The following is a 27,648-nucleotide window of genomic DNA, read 5'->3' as shown; positions in this document are numbered from 1 at the left end:
TAGTCACTAGCTATGAAAAGAATGCCTTCCTCTCTAGAACCTCTTGTAATACAACCACTAAAGAGTTTTAAATTATGAGTTCCAAGTTCTATAAGGCAAAGGTACCTACACTGAAGAAGATGGTGCAATCTGCTTTGAATTTATCAAGCCAGATGTGGCTTTTCAGATCTGATGACAAGCCCTAGAAGATTGACACAGCTCTAGAAGATTGGGCAGTGACAATACAAGTGGTCCTAAGGTTAGCTTTTCCCTGTTTATGTAGCCAAGAGATATACTAGTCCTCCTTTTATTCTGCGTTCTCCTCATCTCGTTATGTGATTTATCCTGCATGCTCCCCTATGTGGCCACTCTGAACTCATCTCATGCTTCTCTTGGGCATTACTTTGAATAATAGTGCTTATACACCAATCTCTACATGACCTGGCATTCCCCAGCAAGTTTAAGGCCACAGTTTAAATTCTGTATTTATCTAATCATAAACAGTAATACTTTTTTTTTTTCTTAACTTCAGATGGGGTTTAGTTGGTTACATGGATATGAAGAAGGTTGACCTCAAGGCTAAACCATTTACTGAAAAGATGATATAGCCCTTCTGTTTTCCTTTCCTCCCCAGTAAGACTCCAAGGAGTGTGGTAGAGTTTTGTCCCCCTTCTACCTTGCTTATCAAGATCCTTTAAATGTTAGTAAGTAGAAAAGGAAGTAGAATAGTGCATAAGTTTCTTATATGGGATTTGAGATAGGCAGGTGTTTGTCTTTAATAGAATAAAGATGAGTTTTGGAAGCAAATACCCAACTGACTATAAACAATTCAAGCTTCCTATTTTTAAGTTTTCATTAAATTCAAAGTGTCTGTAGTATGAAAATGACCCAGGGCCGTTTAGATAGCAGAAGGGTAGTCTCTGGAATGATTGCCAAGAGGTAATTTCTGTCTCAATTTTAGGTTTAAAAAGGACTTTAAAACCAAGTGACCCACTAAGGATGACCACTGCTTTTCTTCAAGGAATGGCCATGCAAAGACTGAAGCAGGAGTTCAAAAAATTTTATATATCCCTTATGAATTTCAAGGACAGGAAGTCCATTTGGGGACAGGATTGCTAAACCTTGCCATTTAACCAAAAACTTACTAATGATGTAATTCGAATAATGATGTCAGTTATTTGAATTCTGTATCTTTCCTCTTTCTGTTTAACCCTGACTCTGATTCTCAACTAGAGTCACGCAGAAAGAAAGGCTAACTCATTCACACTGAGGTTTTATTGCCTTATCCTGTTACATTCATTTAAATATTTATAAGTTTGTGATGGTTAATCTTATGTGTCAACTTGACTGGGTCATCCGGAGAAGGCAATGGCACCCCACTCTAGTACTCTTGCCTGGAAAATCCCATGGATGGAGGAACCTGGTGGGCTGCAGTCCATGGGGTTGCTAAGAGTTGGACACCACTGAGCGACTTCACTTTCACTTTTCACTTTCATGCATTGGAGAAGGAAATGGTAACCCACTCCAGTGTTCTTGCCTGGAGAATCCCAGGGACGGGGGAGCCTGGTGGGCTGCCGTCTATGGGGTCGCACAGAGTCGGACATGACTGAAGTGACTTAGCAGCAGCAGCAGCAGCAGCAGACTGGGTCATGAGGTACCTAGATACTTGGTCAGACATGATTGTGGATGCTTCTGTGAAGGTGTTTTTGGGTAAGATTAGCATTTAAATCAGTAGACCCAGTAAAACAGGTCATTCTCCCTAATGTGGTGGAACTTATCCAATCAGTTGAAAATCTAGATAGAACTAAAAGGAGCTAAAAGGCTAACTCTTCCCTGGGCAGGAGAGAATGCTTCTTGCCTGGCTGCATTTGAAATGGGACATGGCTTTTTTCTTGCCTTTGACTCCAGCTGAAACTTCCACTTTTCCTGAGGTTCAAGCTTGGGATTCCACCATTGGCCCTCCTGTGTCTGCAGCTTGCTAAACCATAAACCACTCCGCAGGTCTTTGGACATGTCAGCCCCCATAACTGTATGAGCCAGTTCCATATAGTGAGTCTCTCTCTGTCTCTTTCCCATCTCTATCTCTGTGTCTTTTTCTATCGCTATCGCCTATTCATTCTGTTTCTCTAGAGAGCCCTGACTACTACATAGTTAATTGATTCAAAAACATTTAATGAGATTCTAATATATTTTAGACTCTTTTAAGGGGTATTAAAGAGGTAAATATAACTCTTTCTACCTTTAAGGAGCTCTCAGTCCAGCGTGTTAGTGTGGGGGGAAATGAGATACACAATCTTCAGGAAATCCTAGTTAGAAAAACAGGACATAAGTAGAAGGAAGTAAAAACTTCACATATACGAAAGGTGACAGCTGAGTCAGTCTGGAAGTTGCAATAGCAGTTCACCAGTAGAAAACCAATTTATAGGTAATAGAGTGTAAGTTCAAAGAAAGCACACATTTTTAATAGTTTTGCTGAGTACTGTAACTGCGGTGCCTAAAATGGGAGTAGGTGCATAGTAGAAGTCAGTAATTATTGGTTGAAAGAATGAGTGACTTCAAAGCAAAGGAAAGAACCATGAGAGCATATGACTGAGGTTAAGTGATATTAAGCAGTAGAACCTATGACGGGTCTTAGGTTATATTTAGGAATTTGACTTATATTCAGAGTGTTCTTGAAACTGAAAATATGGAAACACCACTCCTCTTCTCAAAACCCTTCTTCAAAACTCTTCTCCAAATTGGAAGGCTTTCCATTGCCTTTCAGATGAAGTCCAAACGCATTGAATGGTCTACGAATACCTACACTGAGTTCTTGTCTAGAACTCATTTCTGGCCCCCATGCTCTAACCTCCCTTCTCTGATTCACTGGTACCTTCCTGCCCCGGGGTCTTTGTCTGTGTATCCATCTGGAATATACCTGTCTTCCCCACTTGAATAACCAAGCTTCTAATTAAGTATCTTCCAGGTCTCAGCTTATGTATTAGTGTTTCTGGCACATCTTCCTTTAGCCCACCGGAAAAGGTTGAGGCCCCATGTTATATGTAGTCCTACTTCATATATTTTTTTCCTTCACAACACTTTAGGCAATACATACTAACGAAAGTGGCGGTTGCTTTAGTAGCTTCCCCTCCCTCTTCATCCACCCTTAAAATACAGAGATATGTGCGTACATGTAAACACACACACAGACAGACATGCACACAAGTGCGTGCACACACACACAGACTTCAAGTTCCCAAGAGGGAAGATCTCTGTGTACCTTATTCTTTGACTACCATTTGCATCAGTTTTGTACTAGCACTGAGGATTTAACCATATATATGTATTGATTGATTGAATGCAGAAATGAATGTTATAGACCCCAGATATTCTGAAGTGCTCTATGTGATCAGAATCCAAGAGTTGCAAATTATGGGAGCCTGGAGTTGGGGAGGAATCCGAGCAGTGCATGTCTCTGCAAATGTGTGTATTGGCAATGATGAAGCAGGGGGTAGAATGGCAGTGGGCATGGAAGGGCAGTTAGAGAATAAGGAACATCCTAGGAATTTCTTATTTCCTCCACCATCCTCAGACTCTTTCCAGCTTCTATTTCTACCAGAAGCCAAAGCTCAGGAGCATGCAACCTTCTAACAACGTGCTTTTATAGAGGAATTTGCGTGGGGGAGACAGTCTCCAGCTTGCAGGCATGGGATTTGCTTGCTTTTATTGCTCTCTTTTCCACTGTCTCTTCAAAGGTTATTATTTCAACATCCCCCAGGTAACCTTGACAGGAACCGTCTAGTCTAGTCTAATTCACAGTGAAATGTGACCATTCTTATTACTTAAGGCTGAGAACGGGGCTGGATGATTGACAAGCCAGAGGGCCTATTGCCGTCTCAGGCAGAGCCTTTCCAGTCGAAGAGATGCCTGTGGCTGTTAGAGTACTTGGGTTTCTTTGGTTCGCTATTGGCCCCCAAATTAGTGTTTTAAGGAGAGCTCTTTTTTTTTTGCTTGGCTCAGATGTGGCATCAGATGGAAAAACACTGCTTTTCTGCAGTCTCAAAGCAACACTTGAAATTCTTTCTTGATATGAAATATTTTAACCAATTGGTTGTGATTTAGTTGATCCTTTGCAAGGCCAAGGAGAACCTGGCAGCCTGTCAGGGGAAAAAAAATCCCTGAAGGGAGGGGTTTAGCTCCCTTGGAAGAAGACAGATAGTCCCTAGCGGGAGCAAGCATCAGCCTGCCTGCATCGGCTCAACTCCTTCCTTTGTGTCAGCTGTCGCGCTGAACTCTCTCTCAAGCTTGACTTCACTGACATCTTACAGTAATCCCACCAGGTAGATTGGATTATTGTCCTTGGGCCAGGGAAAACACTGAAGCTCAGAGAAGTTAAGCGCTCAGCTCATACATTCAGTAAGAGGAAAGCAGAGCAAGGAATGTGAGTTTCACACTTTGGGCTCAGAACTGAAATTTGAAGAAAGGTGCTAGAATTCTCCAAGGATTGTTCACTAAAGGATCACGGTGTTTGGGACAAGAAGGGCAAGGATGTTATTCACCAAGAATTTTACCCACTGTGCTGCCAGACATAAAGTCACAACAGGCCCATTCTTACACAATCTATCTGAAAAAATACGACAAACTCATGAAAACTAGAAACCAAGTAAATGGTAAAAGGGTGGGACAAATTGCAGTTGCCACTAAATATCAAAGATGTGATTAAAATAGAATAGATAGGGCTTTGTGTCTCTGAGGAGAGGGAGGAGCAAAGGAATCCAGGTGCGGGGAGAATATGAGCAAACATGGAAAAATAAGAACTTGTTTGGCCTGAAGAGGGGAAAGCAAGAAATGGGAAGGGCCAGAGATGCTCTCAGCAAATTGTCTAGGGCCAACTGCCTCACTGAGTCCCTGTATAAATCCAGTTCTAATTGGCATAAATCTCTGATCCGTTGTTCCACCAGCAGAACTAATAACCGAAGTGAAGGAGGAGAGATAACATTTTTGTAGAGAATTATGCAAACCCAAAAGCTGCAGAGGTTTTAAAGAAAAAAAAAAAAAAGCAAAGACCTTCTTTCTACTTAAGAGACTGTGACTGAATGCTTAGCAAGAAACATGTTCTCAAATACAGCCCTGGTGTAACACAGAGACCCAGCCCTGAGCTTAAATGTATTGTTTAGCCTCTAGTAACTGCATCCGATAAAGCCATTGGAAATGAACCAGCGCTGCTTCCATTGATCTGTTTTTCAATTCTCTGTTGTTTGCTGGAAGAATCTGATTTTACTTTGCCCAAAGTAAGTCATTCAAGTAATCAGCAAATCCAGTGGAACTCTTAAATCATCACCTCTCAGGCTGGTTGCTAGATTCAGGTCCTTCAGGTTGTCACCAGACTTGCCATCCATTCAGAGGCCTGCTGAGCAGGAGCCAAGGAATACAAAAGCAGAATGCATGCCTACATAGGGGCTTTGGATGATACTCCAAAAGGCTTTGGATGATTCTGGGAGATACTGGAAGCTGGCAGTAGTCTGGAAAGAAAAGGCTTATGTTGACCAGTAGATAGCTGTGTGGGATGAGTGGTGGCTGAGAGTGTGGATTTTGTGGAGTCACACTCCAGGGACAGGTCTCAGATCACCACTTACCATCCCTCTGACCTTAAAAGTCTTATTTACCTTTCTTAGCTTTGGGTTCCTCATGTGAATGTGAGAATTAAGTGAAATAACTAACACTGAGTGACATTTGAGATGCTTCCAGTCTCCATAGTCTAATGATCAAGAAATGGGTCACCTGCAGGAAGAACTTTATCCAACTAGGGGAGAGGTCAGCAGACTTTCTGTGTAAAGATTTTAGACTTTGCAGGGTCTTCCCTGCATCTACTTGGTTCTCCTGGTCCAGTGTGAAAGCCACCACAGGCAATATGCAGTGAATAGATATGCAATACGGAAGAGAGCATGCAGTGTCTTCCGATGAAAGTTCACTTATAGATGCCGAACTTTGAATTTCATACAATTTTCACGTGGTATAAAATGTGATTCTTCATTTTCCTTCCCCTCCAACCATTTAAAGTATAAAAATCATTGTTTGCTTGTAGGCCATCCAGAAGAGGCGTTGGGCCAAATTTGTCCCATTGGCTATAGTTTGTTGACTCTGAACAAGAGGGTACATGCAGTTTAATCTTTTGTGGCTATGTTACAAATATCATTGAATTTTTGAAATGATTTATACAAGCTTCCCTTATCCATAAACTATTTTAGTTGCTTTGTCTTATGAAGGAAGTGATCTCTTGGTATCCACTGGTGATTGGTTCCAGGACACTGCTCACACAGTGAGTATCAAAAATTCACAGATGCTCAAATCCCTTATATAAAATGACATAGTATTTGTATAATATCCTTCTACATACTTTAAATCATCTCTGGATTACTTATATAATATTTAATTCAATATAAAAGCTATATAAATAGTTCCCAGTGTGTGGCAAAGTCAGGTTTTGCACTTTGGAGCTTTCTGGGTTTTTTTCTTTTTTCTTTAATGTTTTGTTCTATGGTTGGTTGAAATTATGGATGTGGAACCAGTAGATATGTTGGGCTAACTATATTGAATTGAAAAATCATTGGAAATGATTTCCTCATTTCCTCATTGAGGAAGTTTCTTCATTTCTTATGTTAGCCATACAGACAAATGTCACCTCTTTCAGGAAGCCCTCCACAGTTCCTCCAGGTCTTACTTATTTTCTTTCGTTAAATTCCTATCTTAAGCTTCTGGGTTTGGACCACAGATAAATAGCTTGGTCTACATTTTTCTTAATGGAACTAAAATTTTCAATCGGAAACATCTTGTGGCATTGAGCCCAAATGCCCATCATCCGACAGGCTGCTGGAGCTATGTGGCAGCTGCCTACTTTCCACTGGTTGAGCTGTTTCTTGCCCGCCTCTCATCTGATGTGTACATCTCCTCCAGCTGTATCAGCTTACTCATTGTTCATTTAAGTTGAACCTCTGGCTCCTGTATGGTTTTGGGTTTGTGATTCCCAATATCGACTCTACATCCTTAATTTTATACCTTTACTTTTTTCCTAATAGTTCTTTTTTGAAAGTTTTTAAAATATAGTAAAGCACACAGAATAGTATTACAAACACTTGTGTGCCAACCCCTTGGAATTTAATACACACTAACACGTTACCATTTTAGCTTTATATTTCAAAAATAAATATGCAGGGTATCCTAGGTATGCTACAAAGTAATGCTCAAAATTCTCTAAGCCAGGCTTCAACAGTATGTGAACTGTGAACTTCCAGATGTTCAAGCTGGATTTAGCAAAGGCAGAGGAACAAGTGATCAAATTGCCAACATCTGCTGGATCATCGAAAAAGCAAGAGAGTTACAGAAAAACATCTACTTTTGCCTTATTGACTGCATCAAAGTCTTTGACTGTAGATCACAACAAACTGTGGAAAATTCTGAAAGAGATGGGCATACCAGACCACCTAATCTGCCTCCTGAGAAATCTGTATGCAGGTTGAGAATCAACAGTTGGAATTGGGCATGGAACAACAGACTGGTTCCAAATTAAGAAAAGAGTACGTCAAGACTGTATATTGTCACCCTGCTTATTTAACTTATATGCAGAATACATCATGCAAAATGCTGGGCTGGATGAAGCACAAGCTGGAATCAAGATTGCTGGGAGAAATATCAATATTGCTGGCAGATGACACCACCCTTATGGCAGAAAGTGAAGAAAACTAAAGAGCCTCTTGATGAAAGTGAAAGAAGAGAGTGAAAAAGTTGGCTTAAAACTCAACATTCAGAAAACTAAGATCATAGCACCTGGTCCCGCCACTTCATGGCAAATAGATGGGAAAACAATGGAAACAATGAGAGACCTTATTTGGGGGGGGGGGGGCTTCAAAATCACTGCAGATGGTGACTGCAGCCATGAAATTAATAGACGCTTGCTCCTTGAAAGAAAAGCTATGACCAACCTAGACAGCATATTGAAAAGCAGAGACATTACTTTATCAACAAAGGTCCATCTAGTCAAAGCTATGGTTTTTCCAGTTGTCATGTGTGGATGTGAGTGTTGGACTATAAAGAAAGCTGAGTGCTGAAGAATTGATGCTTTTGAACTATGGTGTTGCAGAAGACTCTCGAGAGTCCCTTGGATTGCAAGGAGATCCAACAATCCATCCTAAAGGAAATCAGTCCTGAATATTCATTGGAAGGACTGATGCTGAAGCTGAAACCAATACTTTGGCCACCTGATGTGAAGAACCGACTCATTGGAAAAGACACTGATGCTGGGAAAGGTTGAAGGTGTGAGGAGAAGGGGACGACAGAGGGTGAGATGTTTGAATGGCATCACCGACATGATGGATATGAGTTTGAGCAAGCTCCGGGAGTTGGTGACGGACAGGGAAGCCTGGCATGCTGCAGTCCATGGGATCGGAAAGAGTTGGACACGACTGAGTGACTGAACTGAACTGATCCTAGGTACAGCTGGTCTCCTTGGAGTTGCCCATTTCCAAACCCTTTCCCGTTGCTTCCTACACTGATCAACCACTGCTGTGAATTTGGTGTATATCCTTCTAGTAAGGGTATTGATACTTTAGTACATATTTAATTATCTATGGAAATATATGTGGTATTGTTTTATTTTTTACAAATGTCTAATTATCTAAATGCTATTATTCCTCTATATGTGTCTGTCACTGAGTATTACCTATCTTGGGACAAATCCATCTGATACAGACATAAATGCTGTGGCATTCTGTTGTGACATGAATATGCATAGTTTATTTCTCCATTCTCCTATCGATGGACATTTCGATTTTTTTCCAGTTTTGCACTATTGCAAACAATATTGTCCTATCTTTGTATATGTCTCCAAATGCATACACAGAAGTTCTCTGAGCTGCATACCTAAAAATGGAATTGCTGGGTCATGGTGAATTGGTGTTGTCATTTTTATTTTTCACCGTGTTCTAACTGTTTTACATATTGGTCATCTCTGCAGTTATAGTGTGAGGTCTTTTTTAGTCTGAAAGATTCAGGAGGTTGGCAACTGTCTTATTTGTCATCCTCCACAGCCCTGAATGTGGATGCCTGGGCTTAATTTGGCTCAGCAGTTATGTGAAGAGTGAGTAATACTATTATTGAACTGAACTGCAAACTATTTAAGGATAGGAGCTGATTTTTTTTCCTGATTCTTTTTACCCCTTGGTTCAGGATTTGACACAAAGTAGGAGACTGAGAAATGACAAAGGAAAACCAATCCCTCCTTACCCTGTTCTCTAGGGTTTATTTGATTCCCAGATATTTCCTCCTCTCTCAAATTTCATCTTGAACCCCCATCTTCTCCCCTTTGGTTCCATCTCTTAGGTTCTCCTTCATCACCAACTCCTGACTTATCTTTCACAGGTTCATGGAACACACTCCTAATGTTGTGGACTTTAAACATTCAAGCCCACTGAAGGAGCTTACTAAATTTTGAGAAAAGAGTCAAAGTTGTTTGGACATTGAATGATTTCTTTCAATGCATTTAAAAATCAACTTTCTTTCTTTTGCGTCTTCAGGTCCAAAGCCTTTTAGTCTCTTTCTCAATCTTCCCTTCTTCTCTCCCGGTACTTATTTTCAAAACTTTTAATCCCTGCCTCTTTTCACCATCTCACTCATCATCATGTTGTGTAACTAACACAGGCTCCGCATGCAGGATTCCTTGCTGCTGATCCACTGTCTGTTTCTATTAAGGTCTAGTTTGTGTCTCGCTTTTACTCAGTGCAATTCCTCTGTCGCTGCTGACCTCCTTTACCACTAATCCCTTCTGCACCCTAATGGGAAAACAATCAGGCGGCATGGAAGCACTCAGACAGTCAAGGATGTGGCCTGAATTTCTGGAGACCAACAACTGCTGGACTCCAAGCCTCACCTTTCTAGGGCACTGCTCTTTCTGCTTTGATTTGAAATTGGTCCTTGGCAGCTTCCTCCATGGAAGCAGAGAGGAGGGCTTATGGAGGCAGGAGGCAAAGGAGGTGAGGGAGCCTAGGTCTTTCAGAGAGAACTGAACTCTCTAGGAACCCCTGAAGAAGGGCACAGGAATCCACCTGTATCAAGTTGCTATACAAGAACATTGATTATTTCTTTATTCAGTGGTACGTACTGAGTTCCCACTACAAGGTAGACACTGTTCTAAGTGCTCTAGGAGTTGAGCTAAGGCATAAACAGGATAGTCAAGGTCTCTGCTGATGGAAAGGTGCTATGTTCTACAGCCTCTTCTACCCCCTATAAAAGAGCAAATTTGTATGAGGTTTATTTCAGCACTAGTGTTTATGGAATATTCTCCATAATCAAATTTTTAATGGTGGTGGTGATGGTAGTAGTAGCGGTGGTGGTGGTGTTTATGTGTCTGTGTTACAGAGAGAGAGAGAGGTGGGTAGGAGGAGAGAGATTTCAGGATTAATTCTAACTTCCAAAGTCTTTAACTCTAGTTGAGAACTGTGATTATTGCTTATCTCTTAGTCTGAGAAAGAAGAACACTGTCATTGAATGGAAGGAATATCACAGAATATTAAAAGTGGTTACCTCCAGTGAGGTTTTTATGTTCCCATCTATAGATTTTTATAGTTTTCAATTTTTATAATGAGAATGCATTCTTTTTATAATGAGAAAATGGAAATCATTTATCAAAATGTACTCATGAAATAAAAAGTAGCTTCCAGATAATGAAAGAATAGAGGCTGCATTTAGGCATGTGTAGATGATTGTTTGCATCACACTTACTCTACCTTTGAGGTCATGACTTAAAGGAAGGGAGAATCTTAACTACCCACCATCACTCCTCAGTGCTAACTAATGCTCTGACTAAATTAATACTAAGTCATTTCAAATAGGAAAGCTACTAGAACCTAATCAAAGATAAGAAGGAAAAAAGATAAATCCTATTTATAAAATAAAAATTCAGGAAATTACTAGATAGTGGCTTCGGATGAAGCAGTACTCTAAATAATTTTTTTCAAGGTCATCTGGTTAATTTATGCTTCATTTGTAAGTTATTGTGTATTTTAAAAATTAATGAAAGATTTAATTATAGCAGGGTTGCCTGTGACCTTTTGTGAAATGACTTCATCATAAATCTACAGGTATTTCAGAACTGTTTTCCAAGTTTCTAATAATTTGCTCTCAAATTAATGACATCCAGCCAGTGAAAGGTGTCAAGGCAGGGTAAAAGGTTTGAGTTGGGATTTGCGGTTTCCTAGCAATGGCTAATTCTGAATCCTGGACGGAGGTGGCATAGAAGATGGTATGTGACTCACCGGAATCCGCAGCTGGTTTAATTGTTTACTTAGAAGAATGAGAAATAAATCCAGTGTGTCAATAGGGGAAATTGCAAGTAGCCAGACTGTCATTGCAGAGCTTTTGACTTGAAGTGAAATAATAGTCGTTTGGTCGTGTCTGACTCTTTGTGACTCCATAGATACAGTCCATGGAATTCTCCAGGCCATAATACTGGAGTGGGTAGCCATTCCATTCTCCAGGGGATCTTCCCAACCCAGGGATCAAACCCAGGTCTCCCACATTGCAGATGGATTCTTTACCAGCTGAGCCACCAGGGAAGCCCACCTTTGACTTGGGGCATATTTATCTACATGTCAGTGTGGAGGCAACACCTGGACCAATGGAGCATCCTTCTTCCCTAGTACCTACAAGGATTCTCCCTCATTTGTGAACTGAAGGTCTATGCCTTCTTTCTAGCCTCCCCACCACCCATGAAGTCCAATTTATATTCCATCACCCTCTCTAGTATCTCTGACCTTCACCCACCTTAGAAGCTTGATGAGAGCAGCTAAACTGTCCCTGGAGGAGGGCTCATTTCCCAGACACCAGGGTACATCATTGTCTATGTCATTCTGATGACTCATTTGATCCATTAGACTATGCAGAGGAATGCCACATCTTAGCACATCAAAGATAATGCTCTCTTAGAAGAAACTAATAGCTCAGTTTATAGTTCCAGAGTTGCAGGCTAGAGTTTGGAAAACCCAAAACTCTCTAGATTCAAGAGCCTTAAGGAAAAGCCAGCAAAGTGTGGAAAGCAGGTCTTGACTGAAGCCTTCCCTGGTGAACCATAGCTCTGGATGTGATCACCTTTCTACCCTGTGTTCCTCCAGCAATTACTCGTGATACTATTGTCACATATGATGTTCCATGACTCATCCTGCAAGAAGTTTCCCATGAAAAGCAGTCAGTCAGCCAGGAGAAAGACTTGGGGTTCAGGCAACTTGGACTCTAGTACTTTATGTTCTTGAGCAAACCTCTACCTAGGCTTTGGTTTCCCCAGTAGCAGGTGAAGGGTTTCAGCCAAAGGTTTATCCCTAAGGACCCTTAGTCTCTAGCATTAAGACTTTATAGCTTGGTTTGTTCATTTTCATGCCCTAGGGACTTCCAACTAGAGGCCAACCCAATGAAGATTGTCATAGTACAGGTACAGGTACATAATTCTCCATGTAGTAAATGCTTTAGAACTTGAGACAAATTGGGCCATAATTGGAGCTCTCTAGATAACACCTTCTCTGCCTATTTCTCTTTTCTTATTTGCAACAACTGTGCTTTCAGTTTTATATATTTCATGGTGTTTCTGTCTTTTATTTAAGCAACCTAATAGACCCCCATACTCATACATCTGTGTCAAACAGTGCAGTCAGATGATTGCTAATGAGTCACAAAATGCTTGAAAAGGGATATGAAGTCTTGTTGAAAGCACAGTGCTGAGAACCATGTTATAACATCAGCAGCAATCACCTCAATTGGACTCCTGGCTCCAACACCTATTCACTGCATAACCTTTTTATATGAGCTATTTAGCTTCTTTGAGCCTTAGCTTCCCTATCTGTTACATGGGAGCAATAAATTAGATAATTCACACAAAGTGGTTAGTACATTATATGTTTCAATAAATGATCACTAATATTGGTGTTTTTTATCATTATTGCTGTTATTTGAATGACTTCTGCTAGAATACCTACTGTTTGCAAGGTCTTAAAGTAGAGATCAGTTCAGTTCGGTCACTCAGTCATGTCCGACTCTTTGTGACCTCATGAATCGCAGCACCCCAGGCCTCCCTGTCCATCACCAACTCCCGGAGTTTACCCAAACCCATGTCCATCGAGTCGGTGATGCCATGCAGCCATCTCATCCTCTGTCGGCCCCTTCTCCTCCTGCCCCCAATCCTTCCCAGCATTAGGATCTTTTCCAATGAATCAACTCTTCACATGAGGTGGCCAAAGTATTGGAGTTTCAGCTTCAACATCAGTCCTTCCAATGGACACCCAGGACTGATCTCCTTTAGGATGGACTTGTTGGATCTCCTTGCAGTCCAAGAGACTCTCAAGAGTCTTCTCCAACACCAACACCACAGTTCAAAAGCATCAATTCTTCAGTGCTCAGCTTTCTTCACTGTCCAACTCTCTCATCCATACATGACTACTGGAAAAACCATAGCCTTGACTAGACAGACCTTCGTTGGCAAAGTAATGTCTCTGCTTTTAAATATGCTATCTAGGTTGGTCATAACCTTCCTTCCAAGGAGTAAGTGTCTTTTAATTTCATGGCTGCAATCACCATCAGCAGTGATTTTGGAGCCCAAAAAAATAAAGTCTGACACTGTTTCCACTGTTTCCCCATTTATTTCCCATGAAGTGATGGGACCAGATGCCATGATCTTAGTTTTCTGAATGTTGAGCTTTAAGCCAACTTTTTCACTCTCCTCTTTCACTTTCAAAACCATTCAATATCACGGTAATCCAAGTCTATGCCCTGACCAGTAACACTGAAGAAGCTGAACTTGAACAGTTCTATGAAGACCTACAAGACCTATTAGAACTAACACCCAAAAAAGATGTCCTTTTCATTATAGGGGACTGGAATGCAAAAGTAGGAAGTCAGGAAACACCTGGTGTAACAGGCAAATTTGGCCTTGGAGTACAGAATGAAGCAGGGCAAAGGCTAATAGAGTTTTGCCAAGAGAACGCACTGGTCATAGTAAACACACAACACAAGAGAAGACTCTACACTTGGACATCACCAGATGGTCAACACCAAAATCAGATTGATTATATTCTTTGCAGCCAAAGATGGAGAAGCTCTATACAGTCAGCAAAACAAGACCGGGAGCAGACTGTGGCTCAGATCACAAACTCCTTATTGCCAAATTCAGACTTAAATTGAAGAAAGTAGGGAAAACCACTAGACCATTCAGGTATGACCTAGATCAAATCCCTTATGATTGTACAGTGGAAGTGACAAATAGATTTAAGGGACTAGATCTGATAGACAGAGTGCCTGATGAACTATGGACAGAGGTTCGTGACATTGTATAGGAGACAAGGATGAAGACCATCCTCATGGAAACGAAATGCAAAAAAGCAAAATGGCTGTCTGAAGAGGCCTTACAAATAGCTGTGAAAAGAAGAGAAGCGAAAAGCAAAGGAGAAAAGGAAAGATATTCCCATCTGAATTCAAAGTTCCAAAGAATAGCAAGGAAAGATAAGAAAGCCTTCCTCAGCTATCAATGCAAAGAAATAGAGGAAAACAACAGAATGGGAAAGACTAAAGATCTCTTCAAGAAAATTAGAGATACCAAGGGAACATTTCATGCAAAGATGGGCTCGATAAAGGACATAAATGGCATGGACCTAACAGAAGCAGAAGATATTAAGAAGAGATGGCAAGAATACACAGAAGAATTGTACAAAAAATATCTTCACGACCCAGATAATCACGATGATGTGATCACTCACTTAGAGCCAGACATCTTGGAATGTGAAGTCAAGTGGGCCTTAGAAAGCATCACTATGAACAAAGCTAGTGGAGGTGATGGAATTCCAGTTGAGCTATTTCAAATCCTGAAAGATGATGCTGTGAAAGTCATGCACTCAATATGCCAGCAAATCTGGAAAACTCAGCAGTGGCCACAGGACTGGAAAAGGTTAGTTTTCATTCCAATCCCAAAGAAAGGTAATGCCAAAGAATGTGAAAACTACCGCACAATTGCACTCATCTCACACACTAGTAAAGTAATGCTGAAAATTCTCCAAGCCAGGCTTCAGCAATACGTGAACCGTGAACTTCCAGATGTTCAAGCTGGTTTTAGAAAAGGCAGAGGAATCAGAGATCAAATTGCCAACATCCAATGGATCATCGAAAAAGCAAGCGAGTACCAGAAAAACATGTATTTCTACTTTATTGACTATGCCAAAGCCTTTAACTGTGTGGATCACAATAAACTATGGAAAATTCTGAAAGAGATGGGAATACCAGACCATCTGATCTGTCCCTTGAGAAACCTGTATGCAGGTCAGGAAGCAACAGTTAGAACTGGTCATGGAACAACAGACTGGTTCCAAATAGGAAAAGGAGTACGTCAAGGCTGTATATTGTCACCCTGCTTATTTAACTTATATGCAGAGTACATCATGAGAAACGCTGGGCTGGAAGAAACACCAGCTGGAATCAAGATTGCCGGGAGAGATATCAATAACCTCAGATATGCAGATGACACCACCCTTATGGCAGAAAATGAAGAAGAACTAAAGAGCCTCTTGATGAAAGTAGAGATAATGGGAATATAAAAGCATAAGATGTACTACTATCTGCCTACAAATCCTCAGGCAGCCACCAAAAGATATGAAATGAATTGTCATATTTAAGTCCTATTATATAAAATATGAATGGTAGTTTAAAGTATTCATTTCTTAATTTCTACTAAATATTATAAATATACAACACATTTAAACCTCAGAATTCTGCTAGGTCATGCTATTATCTTCATTTTGCACATGAGAAAACTGAAGTCTTATTAATATGTATACAGAACTTCCCATTGGTCCAGGACCGGGGCTCACATACTGGCTCATATGAAGTCAGCATCTTTTATGTTGGACCATTTCCCAGACAACATATGATACTGTGACAGGCAAAATTTGTGTAAGTTGAAGACTTGTAAGAGTTTAAAATCTAGTGAAGACAATACTATATATAGGGACACATTCTATGAATTATGATACCTGTTGGAAGTGCTAAGGATGATACTCAGAAAAAAAATGCTACAAAAATTCAAAGTGAAGAGATCATTTTTTCTTTATAAGAATGGAATAGAGGAAGAAGAAAGATACAGACAGCACAGTAGAAAAGTTAGCCTTTAAATTAAAATCAAAAAAGGATAATCCATCAAGAAGATAGAAAAATCTCAAAATCTGTAAAGTGCTATGATTACACAATACAAAAACCTGCAAAGACTCAAGGAGAAATGGAAGATTTAAAATATCATAGAGGAATAGTTTAATAAACCTCACATAGACCAAGCAGTCCCAAAGTTTATGTGATTTTGGGTATGAATAACACTATTAAGAAACCTGATTTAAAAGAACTGTATACACCCCTCCATACAACAAATAGAGAATACATTTTTAGAGATAACATTTAATACATTTTTTTAATTGACTACATACTGGGACGCATAGAAAGGCTGGACTAATTCCAAAGAACTGATATCATTGAGATTATATTCTCTTTAAACGTTACAAATTGATCAACATCTTTAAATGATAAGAAAATAGATTTTAAAACCTTCATCTGTTTAGTTTTATTTTTGAAAAGAGAAATCAATATGGTTACTACAAAATACTTAGATTTGAACAGTTTTCCTCCCCCTTAATCTCCCTCCCAAGAAACACTGCATATTATTTGCCTTGAGACTTGCAGAATGGGAAGGAGTTGGACATATAAGATAAGATGTTGGGGAAGGCATCCCAGGCAGAAAAAGAGCAGGCATTAGGAAGTCATGTTTCTTTTACTGGAACAAATGGAATTCTGTCTGAGCATGAAGAACACTATAAAGTAGCAGGACATAATACTACAAAAGTAGATAGGGAGGCTGTTATATCAAATTCACAGTTCTTAGTGTCATATTCATGACTAAATCTTGTAAGAGTTCAGGAACAAGAGTAGGTGCCTTGGGAGTTTTCTGCATAGAAGTTGAAGTTGAAAAGATGAATGTCATAGAGGGACATTAGGGGACCTCTTGACCCACATGTGAAGCACAAATGCCAAGTGTAGGGACAGAGAAAAAGAAGGCTTAAGCTACCAGCAGAGTGAAGAGGAGGGGTGAGGAGAGAAGTCCACTTAGAGAAGAGGAAGGTGGAAAGTATGGTGTTTGAAAAACTGAGTAAGCCCTCTGCCTGGAGGAGAAGATTACCATCTGTTCATACAGGAAATCAAAAGTTTAGAAAAGAGATCTTTTAGACTTTGACTAGATTAGGAACACTTTTAAGAGGAGATGGCCTTTAAGTCAGAGCTGTGTTGGTTTTAGAGCAAGCAAAGACCATAGGAGGATATTTCTAATGAAAAACATGGAAAAAAACAAGGTGTGTAATCAGGAGTATGTGTGGGTGTGTGTTTGTGTGTGTGTATGTGTGTATATGTGTTTGCTAGAGACTCTGATAAGCATTCCACAGCTATTATCATCAGCACATGTATGTACACACAAACACAAGTACCTATGTAGAGTAGGCACCTGTAGAAAGGGAAAGAGACCAGTTTGGGTAGGACAGAAAGGGGAGAAGGAAGAAAGTTTGGAAAGGAATATGATGGAATGGCATAGGATGAAATGCTAGTTCTAGGAATGTGGTTCCTATTCTATAACCTGCAATTTCTGAGCAGGTTTGTAGTGTCATTGAAATAATGCTCTAAGACAACAGTCTGGGAACAGGTGGGGGATAGGTTTCATGAAGATGTAGGTGTAAACTACTGGGACAGGAGGTACGGAGAGCCTGGGATATAGTCTTCAGCAGGAGGAAGCACAGCCAGTAAGAGCTTTGGCTTCACATGAATGTCAACTTAATTCCCAACTCAGTCTTGACCTTGAGCATGGTCCTAGGGCCACAGTTTTCCTCATCTGAAATGGCCGTACCTAAGATTCTCAGGTAGTCTCTGGAGGATTCAGGATGATAATAGCTGAGGAACATTCAGCAGAGTCCCTGGAATCTGATAAGCGTGCCATCAATGGTAGCCATCAATGGTAGCCATTATTAGTTATCAAGCCATAGGAGTGGAATACAGAAGTTGGTGGATATGAGAGATTTTGTAGAAGTGTAAGAAAAGGATTGAGTGCCAGGCTAGAGTTTAAGAGCAAGGGCAGGCTGAGGGCTAAGTCTCTGCTAATGCAGAGGTTTCTAGCCTAATATTAACAGAAAGAGGAAAATCAGGAAGAAACTGACAGAGTCAATTTTGGCCTTGTTCTCTTTCTTGAGGCAGATAGAGATGAGAGAGCTGGTGGTTCCAAGAATTCACGGTGCTAGTGCTGGAGTCACCGAGGGAGATAAAGGAAGGGAGTCCTGGGGCAGGTTGATGACAGCATAATATTATCCTAGTTGAGTTTGCTCAAATGTTTCCTCAAAAGTCAGTCTGCAGTGACATGCCTGCTAATCTGACTCCCCAAGAACTGTTCTTTCGTTTACATATTTCCAGTGGTTTCCTAGTAATGAATTCTTGTCTTTTTCCTCTTGGAAGAATTGTGGTCAACCAGTCTCTCCTTGAAATTTCTTTCAGCTTTTACAACTGCATATAAAGTTGGTACATTTGGAGGTTGAAAAAAGCACCCAGTTACTATGCAGGGGAGAATCAGGTGACCCAGAGTTGCTCTCCAGTAAAGAGGAAAACATCTTACAGAGCCTGCTCCTCTAATTACACTTAGTGTGGCATTGTTTCCACCTAAATTATAGCAATTATATACCAAGATCCCCTTTGAAATCATTTAATTAATGAGTAGCTAACCCTCTGTGTGGATGGAATTCTAATGAAGTCTTTTACTTTTATAAACTACCTCCCTCCCTCAAATTAATCACTTCCCTCCCCGCAAGGCCTACTCAGGTCTGGATAGTGGATTAGAGAAGGTGTGTTATTTAGTGTCCCAGCAAATCACAGATGTTTGTGGAAATCCTAGCGCAGTCCATGATAACAAGATGTAGAGATAGATACTGCTGCTATTTTTCCTGAGATTGTTTTTGTTTAAACCCCAAAGGACATACAACTCAACCATGTTCTTTGGCCCAGAAATAAGGCCAGATAAAGCTATCACCCCAATTTTGGAAGAAGTAGACAATTTTGATAGATTAATTCTACCCATTAATCAACCCAGAACTATTTATTGAGCATCTGTTATATGAAAGAAGTGCCAGTGGAGACAAAGATTAATGACTCTAATTGTTAAATCCTTTGTGTATGGGGTCACCAGGAGATAGTTTGTTCACTTGAAAGTAGACATAAGGATTAAAAGAAAATAAACTCTTGGAAATTGTTTTTAACAAGCCATGTTTCATCTAGACAATGTTTGCATCCTATCCTTTCAGTATATGTGTCACTGAATAAAAAATATTGTGTAAGGAAGCTGAAAGCTTGAGAGATGAAGTGATTTGCTCCAAGTCACCTAGCTAATTTAGTAGTAGACAAGGACTAGGGAAAGACAAGTCTTCTATTTCCTTACCTGGTATTGCCATGCCCAGACTTCCTGTATGTTAAAAGTTAAACCACCACACAAGAGCTTAGGAGGATACTTTGTGACCAGAGTCACAGCAGCACAGACACAGCAACAGAAGAGGTTAAAAAAGGAGAGAGATGCTCTCAGGTTTGTAAAGCCCAAGTAGAAGGTGAATCTTGAGTGGAGCCAAAAACTCTCATGAAAAAAAAAAAAATACAGGTGACAAGGTAAAAAGAAAAAGAAAAACAGAAGTAATAAATTTTAATTGATTTTTCCTGAAAATCCGTATTGTGAGAAATGGCTCTGAGAATTCATTTATTTGGTTTGGTGGTTGGGAGCAACTTCTTCAGAGGAACTAAAGGGTAGCCTACCCTTTCCAGACAGTCATCTGAATTTTTGTATGAATTATCTACTTTCTCCAAGGCTGTATAGAAGATGTCACACACACACACACACACACACACACAAGACAAAGAAAGCCCCTGCATTTGAAGTTAGTATTTACCTTGGAAAGAGGATTTTGAGCCAACCTTATTGAAACCTCTTGATGAGCAGGGCCTTGGGTATGAATCTGTAGGGGTCCCAATAATGAGAATGATGGAGATAGGAATGAACACTTATTATCAACTGGAGTTTTCAAGATATTTCCGTACATTATCTCAGGGTTTTGATTATGTTGATGAAAATATGCTTTGGGTTAAGAAGGGGGACTAGGAATACATTTCTGAAAAAAAGAGGTCAGAATAGTTTATCTTGATAATGGCAAGAAAGTATGGCTGTGGATGACCATGGTTTGGCTATGCTAGGAATTGGCTTTTTTTGGTCAAAGACTTGAAAATGAAGCCACACTCTAGAATTGCTTTGTTCCACTAGTACTCAGGAGTCAGCCATTATTTGTCAAGCAACTACAATTGCAAGGCTTTATGTGGTCCAAAGAAGTATAAGAACCTTTCCAGCTTTATGGAGCTTCCTAACTCGTTGATACAAATTTGACCAAAAATACAAGAAAATTAAATACAATTAAATTAAACTTTTTGTTTCCCCAAAAGTTACCACAAGTGGGATGAGTGTGCTATTCCTAGTTTATTGGTCATAAGCTTAGGGGAACGTTTCCTTAAGGAGATGAGGAGTTTTTATCTGAGAAATTTTGTTCTTGCACTATTATTTAGAAGCAGTCTAGGCTTTCTCTTTCTCCAATCCAGGACCAAGTAGATCTAATTAGTGTTTATCACCCAAAGTGAGGGGCTTGTTTTCTAATTCCTCTGACTTCTCTACTGGGTTCTCACTTCTACAGATCCTGTTGTGAATATTAACATATGGTCTAAGGTTAGATATGAAAAGGGTTGAGAAATGCTTGCACTTAAGTAAGTCCTTATTTTATCTCCTACTTAGTTTGCTGTGCTTCTGTCATTTCATCTTCCACGACTCTAATCAGAAGATCAGTGAGTGAATTCAGTATTGAACAGAATTAGGGAAGCCATATCTCTGCAAAAGAGAGACCCTGTATCAGAGTCACTCATGCCCCACAGGAAGGAGTCTACCATGAACTGATAATGGATAGAGAGATGGAAAATACATCAGTGAAAGTTGCCAAGAGATTTTACCCTACTAATCTTAGTTGGGGTCCAGTGAGAAAATGAACAAAGCTAGTAATGCTAGCATTAAATGTTTAAAATTTTGCATCTGGCACATGAAAGTGACCCCATGGGAGAAGCAGACTAGCCAGCTTTCAAATGGAAATATTAGTGAGTCAATTTAGAGTTTGGGGAAAGACCTAGGAAACTTGGTCCAAGGAAATCTGTCATAGAAACCAAAGAAATGTAGATGAAAGGAAGTGACCTGCCGAGATTGCAGAAGAGAAGAATCTGAATTAGTCCCCAAGCCCCGACTGGGCACCTATTGTGTTCAGTTCTGATATGAGCACCCTGGGATCAGAAACAGATATCCCAAAGAGTTGGGAAGACCAACACCATGGACCTGCTTAGAGGCTCAGTGTCAGTTCAGCTGTGTACTTGGATGTTGCCTGCATCCTCCTCAGCATCAGCCCTGGGAAATGATGAAGTCTGAGGGTGAGATTCTCTGGTTACTAACTCTTGAGCTATTCCTTTCCTGTGTGGGCAACTTTGTCTATTAGAACAATCTCTCCTATTTTGTAAACTTCTGAACTTTTATTTTCTGTTATTTTTTAATACTGAAGACATCTCCCTAGAGTACCTATTTATTGGTCTTCACTTCCCTGACCCTTCCTAAGTCATCTCCAGGTTAACCAGCCATAGTGTTTACACCACTCCTTGGATTGGTAGCTGAAAATTGGCCTTAAATCATAGCACCTTTTGTATTATTTCTTGTGCCTCCCATAACAAATTACTACAAATTGGGTGGCTGAAAAAAAAACAGAAATTTATTCTCTAGTACTCCTGGAGACCAGAGTCCAAGGTCAGAGTGGTAGCTGGGCCACACTCCCTCTGGTGCACTAAAAGAATTCAGTGTCCTTATTTTTAAGGTATTTGACACATGGAATTGTTGTAAAGAGTAAACATGATGTAAATGGTAAAGTTTCAGGTATAAAATATATGCCCAATACATATTATATCAAAGTAATGGAGTTACATGCATTTAAGAATAAACTTTAATTTAGATGAAACTGAAAAAAAAAAAGAGAATTCATTCTAGGCTTGTTCCATCTTTTGGTGGCGCCAGGTGTTTCTTAGCTTATGTCTGTGTAACTCCAGTCTTCACCTCTGTCTTCACATAGGATTCACTTCTCTGCATGTCTCTCTTCTTTGTATCTCTTATAAGGATTCTTGTCATTGGACTTAGGGCCAGGATGATTTTATCTTGAGATTCTTAACCCACATCTGCAAAGACTTTTTTGCAGTTAACCTGTCACATTCACAGGTTACAAGGAATAGAATGTGGTCATATCTCTTTGGGGATCCACTATTTAATCTAGTACATCATCTTAATCCCTCTGTTTTTCAATGGTCCTTAAACTTTGGGAACTGTGAACCCTTTTGAAAATCTGATAAAAGATATGTAACTTCTCCATAGATAAATAAACACATCCCAATAAATGCATATTTTTGTTTAAAATTTCAAGAGATTAAAAACTCCACCACCATCACCACCACCACCACCAAAGCCCCCAAGTACTCTGGAGATACTCAGTCTATTCTCTGCATTAAAGCGGACACCCAACACTAAGTACAATTTTCCTCTGTGATAGAGTTAATGTAAAACAGACCAGGACATTGCCTCTTTGTTCTAGACAATATACAAAATTCTTCATTCATTAATGCATTCTAAGATTACCTTAAGTATTTTTGGTCTCTGAAGTGTTTACTTATGTTAATCACATTGTATATGAAAATTCTTAAGCTACCATCCTCATTGTCACCATCATCATTATTTATCCTGAGCTGCAACAAGTCGCATTTCTTTTATCCAATACTTATGTAGTTGCCAGGGAAGAACCTGACAATTTTTTATGTTACGTCACATGTTATTAAATTCAGCCTGTCTCTTCAGTCTGTCAAGACCTTTTTGGTTCCTTATTCTGCCATCAAGCATATTGACTGTTTCTTCCAGTTTTGTGTCATCAGAAAATGCAATTTCCAATGATGACCATTATTTCCATGTCGTAAAGTCATTAATAAAAGTGATGAACAAGAAAGAGCAGACAGCTGCAGATAGCAGCTGAGTACACACCCCCTCCCTCCTGGTTGATTTTAATGCCTTAATTGGGTACTGTTCAGCCACATAATTTTACTAGCACCTGGCTTATATTTTTCATCTTTTCTTCAAGACTGCAACAGTAGACTCTGTAGATGCCTCATTGATATCCAGGTAAATCATGTGCCTCATATTTCCTTCTTCTGTCTGCCTAGTTATCTTACCATAGTAAGAAATGGGATTCATCTGACATAATGTATTTTGTGACCCGTACAATAACTGTAAACTATTCAGAGTAGGCAGAAGTGTTTATTTTTTGTTTAGCATCACTAATATCCTGTTACTCAGGGTACTCCAATCAGGGAAGACTTCCTAGAGGAGGTGGCATTCAAATGTGGGAGGATTTAGATAGGTTGGATAAAGAGGGAAGAAGACATTCATCAAAGTTTCTCCCACTGTTTGTTTTTTGATGAGCTCTTACCCTTATTCTCCTCTCTTAAAACAAATAGAAACTTTTTATAAAAGATAAGTGTTTTGTTAAAGATTCAAATTTGATTGACTCATGACCTTTCCATGAACTGAATCAGATCTATTAGTAAATGGTAGAAATACCTTAATATAGACTTGGCATGGATATATTATATTTGCTACTAAATGTAGCAAGAATGTGATAGAACAGAAGGAATGGCAGAGCAGGTACCCCACATAGTACTGGCCACACAATCTAGGATATTCTAACTCCTCAGCTCCTACTAGTCAGGAGTGAGGTAAGGTTCATGCAAAGACCATACAGTTTTACTAAAGGAGAAAACCAGTCTTTCCCTCAGTCTGTTTAATCTTTTTTTTTTTTTCAGACGAAGATCTAAAAAACTTTATTTAATGTATAAATGATTATTGTTGTTGTTCAGTCTCACCCAGTGGTGTCTGACTCTTTGTGACCCTATGGACTACAGCACACCAGGCTTCCTGGTCCTTCACAATCTCCCGAAGTTGGCTTAAGTTTATGTCCATTGAGTTGATGATGCCATCCAATCATTTCCTCCTCTGTCGCCCCCCTTCTCCTTCTGCCCTCAGTCTTTCCTAGCATCAGGGTCTTTTCCAGTGAGCAGACATTTTGCATCAGGTGGTCAAAGTATTGGAGCTTCAGCTTCAGCATCAAGCTGAAGCTGAAGCTGAATATTCAGGGTTGATTTCTTTTAGCATCTACTGGTTTGATCTCCTTGCTGTCCAAGGGACTCTCTATAAAGAGTCTTCTCCAGATCACAGTTTGAAAGCATCAATTCTTTGGCACTCAGCCTTCTCTATGGTCCAACTCTCACATCCATACATGACTACTGGAAAAACCATAGCTTTGACGATATGGACCTTTGTTGGCAAAGTAATATCTCTGCTTTTTAATACACAGTCTAGGTTTGCCATAGCTTTTAAACATTAAAAGTCATTTCCTACAGTGTATTTTAAGTTATATAATGTACAAAACAATTCTTACTGCATTTCACAGGTTTAATCCACTCCACCCCTCCCAAAGCTTCCTAATCTTTCAGATAGCAGAAGGAAATGTCTCTTGAGGGAAGTTAGTATTTTAGGTGTCACCATAAGAATATTTGAACTTGGGAAAAGGAGAATTCAGATCTAGGACTCTGATTAAGTCTTACTGGGATGGAAGCCATCCAATTCCTTGAAAGACTTCAGTGGGTTTTGGTTCCGGGCATGACCGGTCTCTCCTTTACATCACTGTGATAGATGCCTTGCATTGTAATTATGAGACATGCCACCCGAGTGGTATATGGGTGATCAGTCTTTTTTTCTATTTTTCTAGAAATGATTGATCATTCATATTTATAGGGCTATCAACTGCTGGACTTTGAAAAGGTCAGTATTGATTATCTAAGTCATGTAGACAGTGTGCTTCTTTGCTTTACATAAATATGAGTTCCTTTTATGAGAAGACTAATTTTTCAGGGAAGAGGGAGAGAAGGTGATATTCATGTGAGTTAAGTGATGAGAATTTCAACTAAAACATGCTTAGATTCAGTCAGAATTTTGGAGTTGGCAGGATCATACTTTAGATTAGCTAATCCAACCCCCCCCCGCCAAAAAGCACACATATAAAGTTTACTTTACAGATGAGAAAACTGAGGCCCTGCCTTTGGACATCAGTGGATATAGTAGTAGTGCTTCCATTAAGAAGAAGGCTGGCTATATGTCAAATTACTAGTAATAGTTCTACCTGTGTAGAAGATTATAGACAACTGGGAAAGTTTTTCCTTCTGTATACCTTTTTATACTTCATATTCTTCCTATAAAGTACATATATTAATTTTGCAAATATATATATTTAAAAGCAATCATATATTCATATATATATATATATATATATATAATTTTAAATCCACAGTGAATACTGTGTCAGTTGGCTGGAGTTGTGTGGGCAGTGGGCTTTCCTGTCAATGGACTTCCAACACTTGGCTTTGGAAGAATCATTAAAATCTAGGCTGTAATTCAGTCCTCTCTCTCTCTAGTCTTTGCATTTTAGTGACTGACTATGGGGCTCTCTGCTTGTCTTTCTCCTTCCTCCCATAAACACTTAGAGTTTTTGGCCACTTCAGCCTCCGCTCGGAATGGCAATTGGTGAAGGTGGACTACAAATCAGTCTTCAGCCGGCACTGCAGCAAGGACGACTATCAGACCTGGCACCTGCTCAATCAGGTACAACACCGGGTTGGGAATCCTGGCTCCTAGAAACAGGGGCCACTGCAAGCCCTGTTTGGTCCCATTGGGTCTTCCTATTTGCAGGAGGGAAGTAGTGGGCCATCTGAGGATAATGGTGAATTATGGGGGTGGGATTGGAATTCATACACCAGATTGAGCAGGGGCATATGATATTTTGGAACCACTGTGCACCCGGGAATCCTGATCTACTCACTGAAATCACCGAGCAGCCTGGAAGAGAGGCAACACTGATGACCTGGGGTTTTAGTGCTACCCATGGAAAATGAAGCCCAGAAAACCAGGACACCCTCCAATGGTTTGATCATCTTACCTTCTAATGGAAACAGTGGGAGCATTTCTCAGACCGTCCTGAAGTCAGGGCCCAGGAGCACTGGGAACAGGACTCCAAAGAAAGCTGAGGGTGAGGGACTGTAGCAAGGCAGATATTTAGTGCTATGCAACACAGGCAAAATTCTTTTGTCTTCAGAACCATTGAGTCCTTATAATTTGTACCAATTTCTTCTCTTTTTGTTCTTGACTAGGAATAAGGACTTGGGCATGGTTGTTTATCGTAGAGAGGGAACATATTGAGTCTACTTCAGTTTCACTCTGACGATGATGTGAAAAAGATGCCAACATGGGTTGGCATAAATCCACTGGAATTTATGGCAAATCAGGCAATTGCTAAGTGGTCTGTGTGGATGTCTGGAGTGTTTGCATTTTCTGTAGAGGTGGAGAAGCAGATATCACTGGCCAGGTTGGGTGGAGGGACAGTAATAGGCCAGTCTCCCACAGTGTCCCTCTTGCCTGGCAGTAAAAGATCAATCTTAATCTTGGATACACCTCAATGGTTCCTGGGAGGGAGATTTCTACATAAAGTGACCAAAAGAGAATGCAAAGGCAAATGCTGGCTTATTTCACTGTCTTTTGTGTTTTTCTGCCTCTCTCACTGTGGACTTTCTTCCTAAGGGGGAGCCTTGCGTCATGGGAGAGAGGAAAATATTCAAGAAACGCAAGCCAGGAGCTCAGTGTGCCCTGGGCCGAGATTCCTCAGGGTCAGTGGTCTCAGAACCCTGTGTCTGTGCTGACTGGGACTTTGAATGGTGAGTCTCTTTATGTCTCATCACCAGTTCCAGCTGGACACTGACTGGTTTGGGGGATGAGACTGAAGATGAAGTTGAGGAGGTAGGCATGACTTAGCTGGCCTGCCAGCCTGGCTGCCTCAGGTCCTGGCCAGATGGGATGTCTACAGCCCCAGAAGGAGGAGGGGGAAACTTTTCACAAGGAAGGTCACTGTCCTACCAGAGCGGTGTGTCCCAGGGGGCTTCTCGTCTTCAGTTAGCAGCTGTCCTGGGAAGTCCCCACGAGGCGGGGCTGGGCATGGAGAGCTTAGAGAGCTGCCACCATGGGCGGTCACCCCCACACCAGTGAGCTCGAACTGCTCTCTTTCCAGTGAACTCTCTTATCACCATTTCTTTTTTCCTCCCTCTAATGACAACCAGAGAGAATGACTTTGGATCTCCCCTCTTAGCTAATGACTCACAAATTTCCAAATATTTACCTCCAGCTCCAGCCTGTCTCTCCTCTTAGATAAAGACATTTGTGTCCATCTATTTACTCAGCATCCATCTTCCCTTGAATTGGTGGCAGGAATTTCAAACTTTATGTTGCCAAGCAGAGTTCTTCCTGAATGCCCACTATTAGAAGCAGTTTTTCAACTTCTCTTGAGCACTCCCAACCCAGACCAGGTTTTCCAAATTTAGTAAAACACAGACATCCAT

General features: G+C 40.3%; 1 protein-coding gene across 5 annotated transcripts in view; it reads left to right on the top strand.

The window, feature by feature from the left end:
• Positions 1–27,648, top strand: part of SORCS3 (sortilin related VPS10 domain containing receptor 3) — a 626,056-nt gene that overhangs the window by 542,509 nt on the left and 55,899 nt on the right. For 4 of the 5 annotated variants that reach the window (XM_081543145.1, XM_081543168.1, XM_081543157.1 and 1 more), the window contains 2 exons: positions 25,747–25,864; positions 26,837–26,970. In XM_081543145.1, coding sequence (XP_081399271.1) covers positions 25,747–25,864; positions 26,837–26,970 — 252 coding nt within the window. The remainder of the gene's footprint in view (positions 1–25,746; positions 25,865–26,836; positions 26,971–27,648) is intronic. The other variant, XM_081543160.1, reaches the window with a different exon arrangement.

This window comes from Giraffa tippelskirchi, chromosome 2, assembly GCF_054371585.1.
Source record: "Giraffa tippelskirchi isolate mGirTip1 chromosome 2, T2T-mGirTip1v1.2.pri, whole genome shotgun sequence".
Lineage (NCBI taxonomy): Eukaryota > Metazoa > Chordata > Mammalia > Artiodactyla > Giraffidae > Giraffa > Giraffa tippelskirchi.
This window is presented reverse-complemented; position numbering and strand designations above follow the sequence as displayed.